Raw genomic sequence first — 15,649 nt, 5'->3', positions numbered from 1 at the left:
AGAAGGCCCTCACATAGAAACGAAGACCCAACACAGCCAAAAAATAAATAAATAAATAAATTTTTTAAAAAAACCTATTAAAGTCATTTTTATTTTTTCTTTATGACACATTCGTAAATAGAATTAACTGAGGCATTAGGCTATACTGCTTTTATTCTATTTTTCACATAACAAATGTGATTACTAAGAAGTAAAACTGATTTTATAAGTCACAGATGAAAAGCAGACTCCTTATTTCAACTTTGGCTTCTATTGTTTCTATCAATAATAAAAACAAAGTTACCAGAGTTTACTCTCCTAATCTGAAGCAGTACAGCTAAGCATTAGTATTTCTCAAACTGTTACTTAAGGCTACAAACGATATTGCCTAAAAAGAATACAATTATTAATTTCAACTCAAGGAGCCCTTATATTCAGAAAGCAACCATTGCTTTATAATACTATTATCTGCATTCCAGGTTTTCTCCAAGTAGAAAAACATGCTAAAAATCTATGAAAGTGTAATACCTACTAAAATTTAACTTCAAATAATAAAATGATCTCAGAACTTCATCAGAGCTGACAAAACACTATAGGAATGACATTTAAGAAATAAACCAGCCAGAACTGACAGACTAAAATCATTACACTTTACCCAATTCTTTCAAATGAGTAATAAGCCCTGATTTATAAGCATAAATCATACACTAACTTTTGATTCTATAAAAAATAGGATTTCTAACTCTATTTTTCACGAAGCAAACAGAAAGATAAGACATGTATCTCTGTCAATTAAGATAATCCAGTTCAAAGGCTTGAGCATATATACCAGATCACCCAGCAAAATGGAGAATAAGCACAAGTAGATGTGGTATTTCGTTAGTCATTCTTTGAATTATAAGATGCAAAGGGGGGAACCCCCTGGCGGTCCAGTGGTTGGGACTCCACGCTTCCACTGCAGAGGGCACGGGCTTGATCCCTGTTTGGGCAACTAAGGTCCTGCATGCCACGCAGCTCAGCCAAAAGAAAAGAAAAGAAAAAGATGCAAAGGGGCTAAAACTTAATCCCAGGAATAAGTTCCCATGGGGCAGGGGACTACTCCTATCTACCTTGCCTGAACAGCACAGGAGAATGCTGAGTGAGAGAGACCTCTAGACTTCCTACCTTGAAGACTTAAATACAGTCAGTGAGCAGCTCCTGAACCTCAGAAACACTGGCTAGACTGTATAAATTCAGCTTAGAAAAAACAAATTCTTCGGAGGCAATGAGAGACAAGGGCCTTTAAAGTGTAAGAATTCAAGATTCAGGTGCCAAGTTCCATCATGTCTCACTTCACTGAACAGAGAGTTAAGACAAATCTAAGGCATAGCCTATTTTTACATTCAGAAAATGGATACCAAATTGTAAGCTACTATACATTTTTTAGCATAAGTAAGTTCAAGTTTGATATATAATTGCCAAATTGCACAAAGTGAAATAGGGCAAGTATAGTCTGATTTTCAAACGTCTAGAAAAAAGAACCGGACCTCACTATTACTTTTTTTTTTTTTTTTTTTGCGGTACGCGGGTCTCTCACTGCCGTGGCCTCTCCCGTCTCTCCCGTTGCAGAGGACGCGCAGGCTCAGCGGCCACGGCTCACGGGCCCAGCCGCTCCGCGGCACGCGGGATCTTCCCGGACCGGGGCACGAACCCGCGTCCCCTGCATCGGCAGGCGGACTCTCAACCACTGCGCCACCAGGGAAGCCCACTACTACTTTTAATTAAGGAAACACCTTCTCTCCAAAGGTTTATTTGTGTACTTTCCTGCCAGTAATTTTAACTCTCTTGTATGATTTATAGAAATTAGTCAAAGTATAAGCTAGGCACACTAATAGAAAAAAGACATACAGACTGTAATATATGAAAAGAAATTAGTCTTTATGAGGCACCAATATAGTCTTCCTGATATATAACTGTTAACATGTTACAAAACTCTTAGCTAAGTCTCAAAGGAAAAGCCACATTAATTACTCAAAGACAGACAGAATCTGGTACCTAATAACTATTCTAACCCAAGGGCCTGTAGAAAGAGAAAAGCAAGTTAAGTATTCACAAAAAGGTGAATGACTCAATATAGGTACACTCAAATATATGTCATTTGATAATCAAAGACAGCATTCAAGAGCAGCAATCCAGATAATGAGACTAAAGAACACACACACTACCAAATGTAAAAGAGACAGCTAGTGGATTTCGTTAGTCATTCTTTGAATTATAAGATGCAAAGGGGGGAACCCCCTGGCGGTCCAGTGGTTGGGACTCCACGCTTCCACTGCAGAGGGCACGGGCTTGATCCCTGTTTGGGCAACTAAGGTCCTGCATGCCACGCAGCTCAGCCAAAAGAAAAGAAAAGAAAAAGATGCAAAGGGGCTAAAACTTAATCCCAGGAATAAGTTCCCATGGGGCAGGGGACTACTCCTATCTACCTTGCCTGAACAGCACAGGAGAATGCTGAGTGAGAGAGACCTCTAGACTTCCTACCTTGAAGACTTAAATACAGTCAGTGAGCAGCTCCTGAACCTCAGAAACACTGGCTAGACTGTATAAATTCAGCTTAGAAAAAACAAATTCTTCGGAGGCAATGAGAGACAAGGGCCTTTAAAGTGTAAGAATTCAAGATTCAGGTGCCAAGTTCCATCATGTCTCACTTCACTGAACAGAGAGTTAAGACAAATCTAAGGCATAGCCTATTTTTACATTCAGAAAATGGATACCAAATTGTAAGCTACTATACATTTTTTAGCATAAGTAAGTTCAAGTTTGATATATAATTGCCAAATTGCACAAAGTGAAATAGGGCAAGTATAGTCTGATTTTCAAACGTCTAGAAAAAAGAACCGGACCTCACTATTACTTTTTTTTTTTTTTTTTTTGCGGTACGCGGGTCTCTCACTGCCGTGGCCTCTCCCGTCTCTCCCGTTGCAGAGGACGCGCAGGCTCAGCGGCCACGGCTCACGGGCCCAGCCGCTCCGCGGCACGCGGGATCTTCCCGGACCGGGGCACGAACCCGCGTCCCCTGCATCGGCAGGCGGACTCTCAACCACTGCGCCACCAGGGAAGCCCACTACTACTTTTAATTAAGGAAACACCTTCTCTCCAAAGGTTTATTTGTGTACTTTCCTGCCAGTAATTTTAACTCTCTTGTATGATTTATAGAAATTAGTCAAAGTATAAGCTAGGCACACTAATAGAAAAAAGACATACAGACTGTAATATATGAAAAGAAATTAGTCTTTATGAGGCACCAATATAGTCTTCCTGATATATAACTGTTAACATGTTACAAAACTCTTAGCTAAGTCTCAAAGGAAAAGCCACATTAATTACTCAAAGACAGACAGAATCTGGTACCTAATAACTATTCTAACCCAAGGGCCTGTAGAAAGAGAAAAGCAAGTTAAGTATTCACAAAAAGGTGAATGACTCAATATAGGTACACTCAAATATATGTCATTTGATAATCAAAGACAGCATTCAAGAGCAGCAATCCAGATAATGAGACTAAAGAACACACACACTACCAAATGTAAAAGAGACAGCTAGTGGGAAGCAGCTGCATAGCACAGGGAGATCAGCTCCGTGCTTTGTGACCGCCTGGAGGGGTGGGATGGGGGGGTGGGAGGGAGAGGCAAGAGGGAGGGGATATGGGGATATATGTATGCATATAGCTGATTCACTTTGTAACACAGCATTGTAAAGCAATTATACTCCAATAAAGTTGTTAAAAAAAAAAAAAGAACACACTCAAAGGTCTACTTCCTCTCCTTCTTCCACTCATAAAACAAACCTGATTTAAAAGTACTTTGTTTTTGTTTTGTTTTGTTTTTTTAATCTCTAAGGATACAAATGAATAGAAAGGCAAAATGCAGGGTTTTGTTTTGTTTTGTTTTCTTATCATCATCAAGATGGTGGCTCTGGTCAACTGAATGAATTAGTTGGCAAAATCAACAGATGCTAATAATGTCAAAATTGTGTTGCCAAGATCAGTAATTCTGTGATCAAATATACATTATGTTCTATATTTTAATATACTTACTTAAATATACTCTAAAGCAACATTGAGATCAGCCACCAAATTAAGATAAGACAAACAGTTAAAACTCCTCTTGTCAGAAAATGCCACAAGCATTTAAAATGCATTTCCCTCCTGTGTTCATCCATTTCAATGTAAATATAATTTGTAATCAAGATCCAAAATGTCCAAGAAATCATCATGGGATGATTTCATTGTAGGAGCATTAGTTTGGATTAGTGATCTGACCAAGTACCAATTCCCAGCTGTGAGACTCTTAAGGTGACCATTTGTTAACAAAAAAAAAGCCAATCCAGTTTCTTTCCTTTGGAGTGAAACAAAAAGTGTGATCTAGTTTCAAGCTTTGTTGCCAAGGAGACTTACTAATTTATTTACAGATTTAGATAAATAGATTAGCAAAAGGGTACTAAACATTCAGTAGTCTGTAAGACCATAAAACAATATATGTAACTATATTACGCCTGGTGATCTCTTATGAACACAATTCTAACCGACTCAACGTTCTACAGATAGACACTACAATGGAAATGTTTACCCGAATTTTTGAATTAATCAACCTTTCAAAACTGTCTACACAGTAGAAAGTCAACTGATTAAAAAGCAATATTCAGATAACCAAAGTTATACTGGACCATTTGAACAAAACAACTAAATCTATATTCACTAAGCTGAGTAGTAACCCAATTGCTTATGAAGTAACATGAACCAGGCACACACTGTATCTAATTTTCTATTTATATTACATCAACTAAGATTTCATAATCCAAGAAACCTTGAAAAGTGTGCATGATAAAAACATAATACATGAAAAAAGAAACACTTTACCTAAGACTAAAAAGAAAATGCATAATTTACAACATTAGTAACAATTTCACATGTAGCAAATATCTCTTACTTTGATACATAATGCCTCCTTAAAAGTGGTTTAAAAGTTAGAAACCACGAATTTGAGCAAAAGACATAAAGATTCCATTCCCTGATCCCTAAATATGGTCTCTCCAAGTGCTACAGCCCAGGTACCTTTTGTGAGCCCAAAGACAGACCCACCAGCCATGCCTGTCCTCCTGATGATGACAAAGTCCAGCCAAGCCTCTCCACTTCACATGGGTTTCCTACTCCTCCCTGACTTCACTGCAGGGCCAGGTCAAAAGATCAGTAGCACCTATTCAAACCACCTACCCAATGCCCTAGATACCTAAAAAGCACCGGAAGGCGGAAAGGATCCTTCATCCCTCATGTGCACAGAACTGCCCCGTGGGGCTTTTCACAGGCTCTTGAGGATTTGGGTTCTGCCAGGCTTGGGCAGGTGCCCCCACAAGCACCAGTCTGCAAACAACCAGCCACTTTTCCCAAGCATCTGATGAGGTACAAGAAAAAACTTTAATAACCTTAGCACCCCCATAAAAGTATAACAATTCTTCTCATACCCCACCTGAGAATCACTAAAGTAACAACAGCCTCTCAAAAGTACACAGTGACTTCTCTGTGTTTTCAAAGATTTCTACATTGCACTTGAATTACACTTCGGCAATCTGGAAATAATATACTCTAATATATATGCTCAGAGCACCATCCTCGTTGTTTCAGGACTGAACCAAAGTCTACCCACCGAATAAACTGTCACTGACTCCAACATGAAACAGGTTGTCTTTCTTCTTGTTAGCCAAGCTAAAAATTCCAGTTGTCAGTAATAAGATGTTAACTTTTTAAGCAACATGCATGTAAACTCCTATACCTAAATTCAAATGTTTGTAATTTATAAGAATGTGACAGTAACAAGTTTTACAAAGCAATGTCTAATTTTTCATTATGGCAATGTCTAATAATTAACTTAGAAAATAATTTACATAGGATGCCAAAAAGTAAAAAAGCAAAACAAAAAGCCCCACCATTTTGTTAAATACTAACTTTAAAAAAGACTCCAGGAAAACATATTAAGGGATGCCCTCTTAGAATCTGTTTCCAGTTCTGCCACTGAGTTGCTGTGGGTTCCTTTTACCTGAGTTTAGTCCATATGAAAATTGAAGATACTATTCAGACCTTAACAGAGTCCTATGTAAATATTTGTAAACTGCTGCAAATGTAACTGGAGGTGCTAAGTAAAACTAATGTTAAAAAAAATTCTTATCAATACTCTTCAAAAAGCAAGAAAAAGGTACCATCAACAAAAAGTATGCTTACCTTTCCACAAAAGTATAGTCTTACTAGCAATTGCAAAAATAAAACAGTTATTTGTGACCATAATTCTTGAAGTACCACTTCAAAGGGCCACAAAACAAAAATATTTCACAATGAAAATTTAATTCAGTAATTTTGAATGGGGGAAATGGAAGAGCATCCACAAAACTAGCTTTGACAGAGTTGGGTTAGAAATCAGTGCTTAGGATCATGCTATTTAATGGGATTCCTTTAAAACACACAAATGAAACAGGAATTCAATGTCACAACATAATTGTGTTTGAAATAGAGACCATCATCAGTAAAAGTTAAATTCAAGCTACCTGTTAAAAAGTTAAACCTATACCTATCACATGATCCAGCTATTCCACTCCTATATATTTACCCAAAAGAAAAGAAAGCACATATCCACAGCAGCTTTATTTGTAATAGCCCCAAACAGAAAATAACCCAAATGTCCACAGAAGTGAATGCATAAACAAATTGTGGTACAGCCATACAATGAAATACTACTCAGCAGTAAAAAAGGAAAGAACTACATGGTAACAACATGGGTGGATCTAAAAATATGAGGGAAAGAATTCACACAAAAAGAGTATATACTGTATGATTCCATTTATATAAAATTCTAGAAAATGCAAAATAATCTACAGTGACAAAAATCAGATCACTGATCTGATGGGGGCGGGTGTAGGGAAAGACGACCTAGGGGCAAGAGAAACTTCAGGAAAATGAATATGTTCACTATCTTGATTGTGGTGATAGGCTTCATGGGTGCTACTTATGTCAAAACTTACCAAATTATACCTCAATAAAAGACAAAAGCAAACAAACAAAAAAAATCAAGTCACCATAACTAATTCTACAGCTCTTGCCAGTCAGATCTGTCTGCTTATGAATGTATTATGTTTAACCTACCAACTCACAGTAGGTACTCTGAGAAGTACAAAAGTATCCCTAATTCAAAAATCACTATTATCACAAAAAAACATGAAAATTTAAATAGAGATCAGAACTCATCTTTCATCACCATACCAGGCTGACTGCTTCAGTGTTGAAATGACCAACTAAAACACAACAGAACAAAGTGAGAGCCCACTGAGTGTGGAGCCCCAAGATTTTTAATTAAATATTTTAATTCAAAGGCTTACCTTCTTTGATCTAGACTCCCATTTCTGGAAAACAGAAATAATCCAAAAATGCAAGAAAAGCCTTATGCACAAGATGTTAATTTCAATCTTATTTATCACAGAAAAATGGCAAAGAATTAAATCAATGGCACAGGCATGGAATGGCATATTACATGAGCTATTTATTAAATCTGATATTTTTAAATGGGAAAAATAGTTGCAAAAGTATTAAGCAAAAACAGGGCACATACAGTATGATCAACAGGTTGACAATAATACATCCTGGGGGGAACCTATATTTGTAACCTATATTTTCCTCAATTATCTTACTACTTGTATAATCCAATTAAGTTTTTTCATTAAAGTACTTTACTAAAATGTACACTGTAGGTCTACAGTTAAAAAGCTACTACACTGTAAGCACTTTTGCAGGTCTGAATTGCATGCCTAAAAATCCAATGATTCTTGGAACCATCAAATCTGGTAAGACTGAGATAAGATACTAAATTATATATATAATTACATATACATTTAATATATAGATATACAGGTCAAGGTGCTAGGGAAATTGCACAATACTAGAAAACCAACAAATCCAGGTTCTTCTAAAACACACGCACACAAACAGGGTAAGGGATTTTTATGGGTCACATATGCAAAGATTGTTTTCCCCTAAAAGCTGAATTTTTAGACTTGTGTGTAATTTACTAGAACTGTACTGCAGGAATCAGATGTTGTGAACCTGTGAATGCTTACTCATGTAGGTTCCTGCTTAACCAAAATAAGTACCAGTATGTTATATCTGTCATCAAAATCTAGGCAGAGAAGACAAATTCAGAACACTGGGAGTTGCCAAAGCTTTAAGTTTTAGCTTGAAGACCATAAAACTGTTCTACCTTCCATCTCATCATCTCAGTAAAACAGAGACCACAGGAAATAAAAGGCAAACCACAGGTTCCCAATTGACACTGGAGCTAGTTAAAAGATAACAGAATAGTCTACACTTTGAGCACAAATTAAAGAGCAACAAAGACTACTAATTTAGGGATAGTTACTAAACTACTGATTAACAGCAAAATACCAAAGCTGAAGTCAAACACAAATGGCTACACTTTTTAATGTTTGTTTTTGTTTCAGTTTTTAACATCTATCTTTTAAATAACAGAAATACAGATCCCCGTACATCCCATCACATAAAATTCACTTTAAACTTTCTATTTCTTGAAGTCAATTCTGAAAGTAAATACAAGTTACTCAAAAAGCAAGGTGATACATACAGTGCTCACCTGCTATAAACACAGTCTGCACTCTGATTTTTTCAAAAATTGTTTAACTAGTTACATAAGCACACACCAAATTTTTCATTACTAAACCCCCAGCACCTAGCCCCAAGCCTGGCCCAAAAACAGTGCGGAAACGTCTGAGGGGATGAACTTACTACTGAAAGCTTCTGAAACCCTAAGGCAGACAACCAGCATTCTGTAAGATTCACTAACGCTGTTAATGAATTTAGTATAAGACACTGCCCTTTCCTGACCATTACTCTTAAAACTTTTGTAGGGGAAGCTTACATTTCTACCATACTTTTGAATCCCTGCAGGAGTCAGTTAAATAAATTTAAATTGGTAGCTATCCAGTTTTAAGTTACTACACTCCCTCTGAAAAAGGGACTCTTTGAAAACTCTTGGTATTATAAAAATAAGTTCCAATATCTCACACCAATAACAAATACAGTGTATGCCAAGTCCCCATTACTATCAGATCCACTTTTCTGATTTAACCTTGAACATTTCTTGTACTCTAACAGGTCAGGTTTTCCTCTCCTCTTTGTACCCCTTGAAAACACACTTGATCCTGTAACACCACTCACAAGGCCTCCCCAGCCCCTGCTTCTTTTGTATATAAACACACTCTGGTCACACACTCCATCAGCTGTTTGGTAGCTCCGCCCCTCCTCCTTTTCCGGGTAGTAACAGAGCAGCCAATGAGCTGTGAGGAGCTGTGCCTGCGGCCTTTTGCCTGCATACGCTTTTCCAAAACAAGCAGCTCCAGCCTTCAGCAGGGGCCACTGGTTCACAGATAAAAGGATCACCAGGCTGTGCAACAGGGTGAGACGAGTAACCCCCACCAACAAGGAAACCCGTGTAATCTGAGCTGTTTGTTCCTCCACCCAGGAGAACTTAAACCGATATTCCTTTAGGGCAAATCACGCTTTAAGGTCACCAGAGTCCCAGTTCTCAGACAATCTAAATAATCAGCCGGGTTCTAGATGGAAACCCCAAAGCTTGCCAGGCTGGGAACAGCACAGTTATCACCAATCTACCTCACTCTGCAAACAAATGGCAACACTATTCAACCACCATTCCACAGGATTTGGGCTCACTGCAAGTTTCTTGATTGGGACACATTCCTACAGGGCCCAAGTCATGTACATCAGTTTGAGGTTTGCACAACCCTCAGCAAAGGATCAGAAGAGAAACAATGAATGAGTCAGAGTTTCAGAACATAATCGCCCAGCAGATTATTAAGTGCATCGGTGCAAAACACTCACTCCCTCCATAACTTGGAAGTCAGCTCTCCTCCTACCAACCAGTCACAAAAGAAATATCATCGACTCCAAACAACCAGAGACCAAAAGAACCTAACGAGGTGGTGGAAGGCGGTGGCCAATTAGTTACACATCCTCTTTTCTCCCTACCCCCCACACCACTACCTTCCTACTATACAGGTTCCCTGCCAGGCTGTAAATCGTGGTGGCATAATTACACTCAGGAGACATCCAAAAATGGGCTGAAACAGGAGACTGCAAGGAAACCAGCTATCAGCCTCCACACCAAAGAAATCAAGGGGCACTGAGGGGCAAAAAGCAAGTACATTCCTTCAGACCTTTCCTACTTCCTCTACACCTTCCTTCACTTTCAACCCTCGGCCCTTTCACACCATTGTATTCATTTTAGTAGTGTGTTGCTTAAATTCTGTGGTAAGTGTACCTTGCTCAAAAATTGTTGTCTCCATTTGGGCCTACTAATGTGAATTCAACAGAGAAAGGAGGCCAGAAAATCTCTCACGCCCACAACACACATGCACACACAAAAGGAAATACAAAAAATTGAACTCAGACACGAAAATAACAAACACGAAACAAAGATAACCCCTGGCTTTTAAATCCCGAGACTGTTGTCCTCCTACCTCAGACATCTATGATTTTAAAGCGCCTCTGCTTTCTTTTGTCAGAAAGGAGGAAGGTGGGGAAAGAACAGAAGGCCAATGCATCTATGCCTTTCTTCATCTTCTACTAAAAATAAGCTATGAAATAAGCCACTTAGGGAAAGAAAAAAAAGAGAGACACCCTGCTGTTCTTTGTCTGTTTTCCTCTCCCTCTCCACCCCCCCCACCCCGACTCCTAAATACGGTAATCATTCTAGATGCCTCAACTACTAAATGAACAAAAGGCACTGTATGGAAAAGGCATCAGGTCAAGTTAGGCCTCACCCTTTATCCTCAGTCTTCTAAAAAATATGTAAGTCTACAATTTGAGAATCTGACATTGATCAAAGACAGCTGGAATTCTCTCTCCCAGCCCCATCCCAATTAAACATTAGGTAGAAATTTGCATTAGGTGTGACAGCAAGTCTCAATTCAAGATAAAAATAACTCAGATTCTGCCACCATGTCATTTCCTAGTTTCTAAACAAAAATAAAACCCGATACTGCTTTGTGTAAACTGTACACACAGCCATAGTTACAAGTTTTCCTGCCACCTTATGAAAACCCAACGTTACTGGTTTATCATTCACACATTGACAAAACTCAATCACAGCCACAAACAGCTCATAAAGAGTCAATTTCACTTGTGCCTAACCATATATTTGGTACATAATATATACTTTATTACTTGCTCCTCTCTCTAATCCCCACTCCCACCTCCCCAAAATTCTCAACTTCAAACCCTAAAACTTAGAAGTTCATCTACTGTTCCTAATTTCTAATCAAGTTTTGCTGAGTGAGGAGAAAAACACCTTATTCCTGAAAAGATTATGGTGGGGGAAAAAAAAAAAATCACTTGCCCAGGCAACTTCCCTCCCATCCCCCACTTCCAAACCAAATGCAAAATCTACTTTTTAAAAACTTCAGCGAATTCCATAACCGAGTATCTAACAATAATCACTGATCTCTACAAACAGGTAAAACATCCAATCAAAAACAGCAACAATAAAAAGAATAATGAAGGAATTCACCTGAAGAATCTAGCCAAACAACTTGAGTTATATAAACAAAACCCTGCAACAGGGGGAAATGGTGGGGGGATGGGGGTGAGGGAGAGACAGAAGCAGGAGACAGGACTTTTTAACTGCGTTTCACACACTACCACTCCCCACCCCCGGGTCCCCGTCTCCCCAGGGATTAGTTGTTCAGAACACTGGGCTCATTTCCTCTCTCCCCCCACTCTCTAAATTACCCCTCCAAAAATGTCTCGATTTGTCACAGGAACCTTCGCGAATTTCTCAAGCTGGTCATGAAATAATCAGCCTGGACTCCAACCAAAACCACTGCCTGAAGGACGCTTATCAGTTATAGCTTTCCCACTGCTACCTTCAAAGTGCATAAAGTTGGGGAGGGGGGGCGGGGGAGGAGTAGAAAAATAAAGGGTGTCACTTGGCAAGATTAGGGCAATTATTCCCCAAGAACCTTATTCTCATACGGAGAGTTTGCTTAAGTGGCTAGTACAGGGGCTATTTGGTCAAGGAGATCCTCTTTCTCTCCTTCCCCCTCAGCTGTCATAGCCACAATATGGAGGGTGGCTTGCTGGAGGGACTGGGGGTCCTCACCACATACAACTATGGGTGGGATAGGCTTTGTCGGTAGGAAGAAAAACAGTGGGGGTCTTCTAAGGAACAGAAAGCTTAATAAGGGTCTCTGGTTTAAAACACTCAGAGCTTTTTATTACAAGAGGGGGCACTGAGCAGACTACTCTCTTCCTAATATAGAAAGGAATTAGGGATAAAGGAGGTCACTTGAGTTACCCCAGTTCAAGAAGCATTGTGAGTGGAGGCATCTCAAGAAAAGGAGAAAGGAAATTCTTCGCTCTCGGGAATTTCTACCTCGAGTCCCTAAATCCAGAGCGAGCAAACAGGAAAAAGAAGGTGGGCTCGGTGGTGAAGAGAGGCGGCTGGTCCTGGGGGGAAAGAAAAAAAAAAAAAAAAAAAAAAGGGCCTACTTGGGAGTCCAAACGTCGTGAAGAAAAGTCACGGGCACTGGGGGTGAGGAAAGAGCGTGGAACAACGCACATTTCGGGGTGCTGCAGATAAAGGGGGAGCTGAGAAGGCTCTCGGCTCCTGGGAGGTGCCAAGGAGCCTCCGTAGGCACTGGGGGGAGGGAGAGGGGGGAGGGAGCCTCGGACAGTGGCCTGGAGTGGCCCTGGGCCCCTGCTTAGGTTTCACGGGGTGCCCTGGGCATCCCCAAACCGCCCCCCACGTACAGCCCGAATTCCCAGTCCACGAAGGATACAGCTTGACCACGTCCGTGTCCATCCGCCTCTTTCCCGGACTAGGGGATGACATGGTGTCGCCGCTGCCTCCCCGTCGCCTGCGCCGCCGCCGCCTCTCTCCCTGCCTCGGCCCGTCTGTCACGGGCCCCGGGCCCCGGCTCTGAGGAGCCCGCGGCCGCGACGGCTCCTCGGTGGAGGTGGCAACACCCCCGCGGTCCTGTCCGGTCCCGTCAGCCGCCGCCGCCCCCCGCACGGGGGAACACCGGGCACCGTCCGGCCGAGTGGGGGTGGGGACCCCGCGGCGCCCGGCTCGGGCTGCCCCTCTGCGGCTGTGAGTCTCCGCTGCCCGGACCCGGCGCTCCTCTGCGCCGCGCGACTCTCCCTCCTGCCTGCGCTAGCTCACTCGCCTGCTCGCCCGCTCACCCTCTCGCCGGCACCCTAGCCGCCTCCACTACAAGCGGACGACTCCAGCTCAGTCGGCCTCTCTACCCCAGCCTCGCTCTGGGCGCCGTGACGTCACCTCTGTGACGTCATCGGCGGGGCGGGCCCAGCTGGCGAAAGGGGTGGGCCGCCGCGGCCGTAGCGTGGGCTTTCTCGAGGGATTCTGGGAGTTGTAGTTCCTCTTTCTCCTGCCCTCCCAGCTCTCTGCCCCCTCCCCCAACTCCCCCACTCATTTAATAGCTCAACTGCCAGTGTCGTTATCATCATCATAAATGATAATGGTTAAAGAATGGAAGTATTATTATATTCATGTGTTTTAGGGTAATGAACCTCCTTCCCACATACACTGTTAAAAAGTCTGTTTATTTGTTTTGAGGACGCCAAGGTGGCCGTTAACCCAGACAGGCACAAAAATCTAGAAATTCCTACACCAGCAGGTTCCCTGCACTCTGCTCCCTCCTTGGATGGAGATAATATGTTTGCATCGATTATAGACTATAGCAAAGCTTCCTTAGGGCTTGCAAATCAGGGTTGGTTATCCTCCATGTGTATAGGGTCACCTTTTCAAGGATTAGAGTTGAAGCAGCAAGGTGGCAAGGCCGGAAATAATTTATTACTAACATCCTTATTCTACACAGTATGACATGATTTCACAAAATGAGTGACTGAAAGAAGCAGAAACACCCCAAATATGCTGTTATTCAGGACATAGATTGTTCTGCCTTCCAAACTCCTATATCAACCCTATATACTTCATCATTCATTCAGTAAATATTTATTGAACACCTATTGTGTAGTAATCACCCTGCTGGACATGAGGATATCATGGTGAACTAAGAAAGACTTTAAATTTACACAACCCTCCCAATGTGGTCCAGATCTAGAGTGTCAGCATCACCTGGTAACTTGTTAGAAATGCAGGCTAGAGCTTCACCTCAGAACTACTGAATTAGAATTTGCAGATTAACAAGGTTCCCAGGTGATTCCTTTGTGCAATAAAGTTTGAGAGACACTGCTCTACACGGTACTCCAAAAGAACTGATATGGAACCAGGAGTCAACCAGGAAAAGAGTGCAGGAAAGAGTGTTCTAGGCAGCTCCTGTATTTATTTATATCACATTTTCGCTGCCATCTATTTTCAAAATTTTTATCTATTCCCTTGTTCCCACAAATACACTAGTATTTTGTCAAACCACATGCTGTGAGTTGGGTCCCCTTATGTAACCTCCTATATACAAACACACACATGCACACATGAACCTGGGGCAGCAGCAATCAGCTAAAATTGAACGTTATTTGCTTCTATCATTCCATCCCTCAAAAGACAAGCTAGTGTGTGTGTGTGTGTGTGTGTGTGTGTGTGTGTGTGGTAAGTATACATAACACAAAATTTGCCATTTTAACCATTTCAAAGTGTACAATTCAGTGGTAATACATTCACAGTGTTCTACAGCCATTACTACTATCCATTTCCAGAACTTTTTCATCATCCCAAACAAATTCTGTACCCATTAAACAATAATTTCTTACTCATTTCTCACCCTCCGTGGCCCCTGGTAACCTCTATTCTTTCTGAAAAATACGGGCTATTTTAACGGCTTCTAAAAGGGGTGCATTGCTCTTTCCTATTGCACATAGCCGTTCTATCAGAAGGAGCACATTTCTGAATGAAGAGATTTCTAATGTCCTTTATTTGACCGCTTTGTTAAAGGGAGACAAGGACAGAGCAGGGAATTGTTCGTGACTGTGTCTTCTCTAGGCTCTCCAGGCTTCTGTTGTTGCTCCCTCCTCTCCCAGCACGGCTCCACACCACCTTCATCTGAGTGACTCCCACTCCTGTGATTCCCAAGCTTTGGTGTACTTCAGAATCACCTGGGGAGCTTGTTAAGCTCACAAACGTCCAGGCCCCACCCCTGGAGATTCTGATTCAGAAGGTCTGGGGTGGGCCTTGGACATCCAAGTCTTTAACAAGCTCCCCGATGATTCTGATGCAGGCCAAAGTTTGAGAACCACTGCTGGAAGATTCCAACAGGCATCAGCACTTTCAAAACACCTGCCTGACCGCTCTAGGTGGGTCCTGTGCTTCCATAATGTCCTATGCAAATAAGGACGTTTCCTCCCCACCTGAGACCAAGGTAGCAAGCTTAGAGGATCTGAAGCTATTTTTTCCAGAACAGAAAGAGCTGGTCAAGGATGGGACACTTGAGAAAGAAGGGCATAGGGTGGATATAGAGATTTTTCCCTGATGCTTTAATCTTCACAGATGTCATGATGCTGTGGTCTAAGTACTAAGCAAAAATCATCAGGGGAGTGTTTAGTTAGAGAGACTTGTTCTGGACCACACTGGGGAAGGTGAGGCTG

The 15,649-nt window shown here is 41.3% G+C and overlaps 1 protein-coding gene across 1 annotated transcript in view; it reads right to left on the bottom strand.

Annotated features, from left to right (window-relative positions):
* The window catches only part of UBE2H (ubiquitin conjugating enzyme E2 H), a 103,263-nt gene extending 89,904 nt beyond the window's left edge, over positions 1-13,359 (bottom strand). Inside the window, exon 1 of the mRNA XM_024127979.3 lies at positions 12,868-13,359. Coding sequence (XP_023983747.1) covers positions 12,868-12,920 — 53 coding nt within the window. The 5' untranslated portion in view covers positions 12,921-13,359. The remainder of the gene's footprint in view (positions 1-12,867) is intronic.
* Between the last annotated feature and the right edge of the window lie 2,290 nt (positions 13,360-15,649).

The sequence above is a fragment of the Physeter macrocephalus genome, chromosome 5 (assembly GCF_002837175.3).
Source record: "Physeter macrocephalus isolate SW-GA chromosome 5, ASM283717v5, whole genome shotgun sequence".
NCBI lineage: Eukaryota > Metazoa > Chordata > Mammalia > Artiodactyla > Physeteridae > Physeter > Physeter macrocephalus.
Note: the sequence above shows the minus strand (reverse complement) of the source record. Positions and strands in the feature narration are given on the sequence as shown.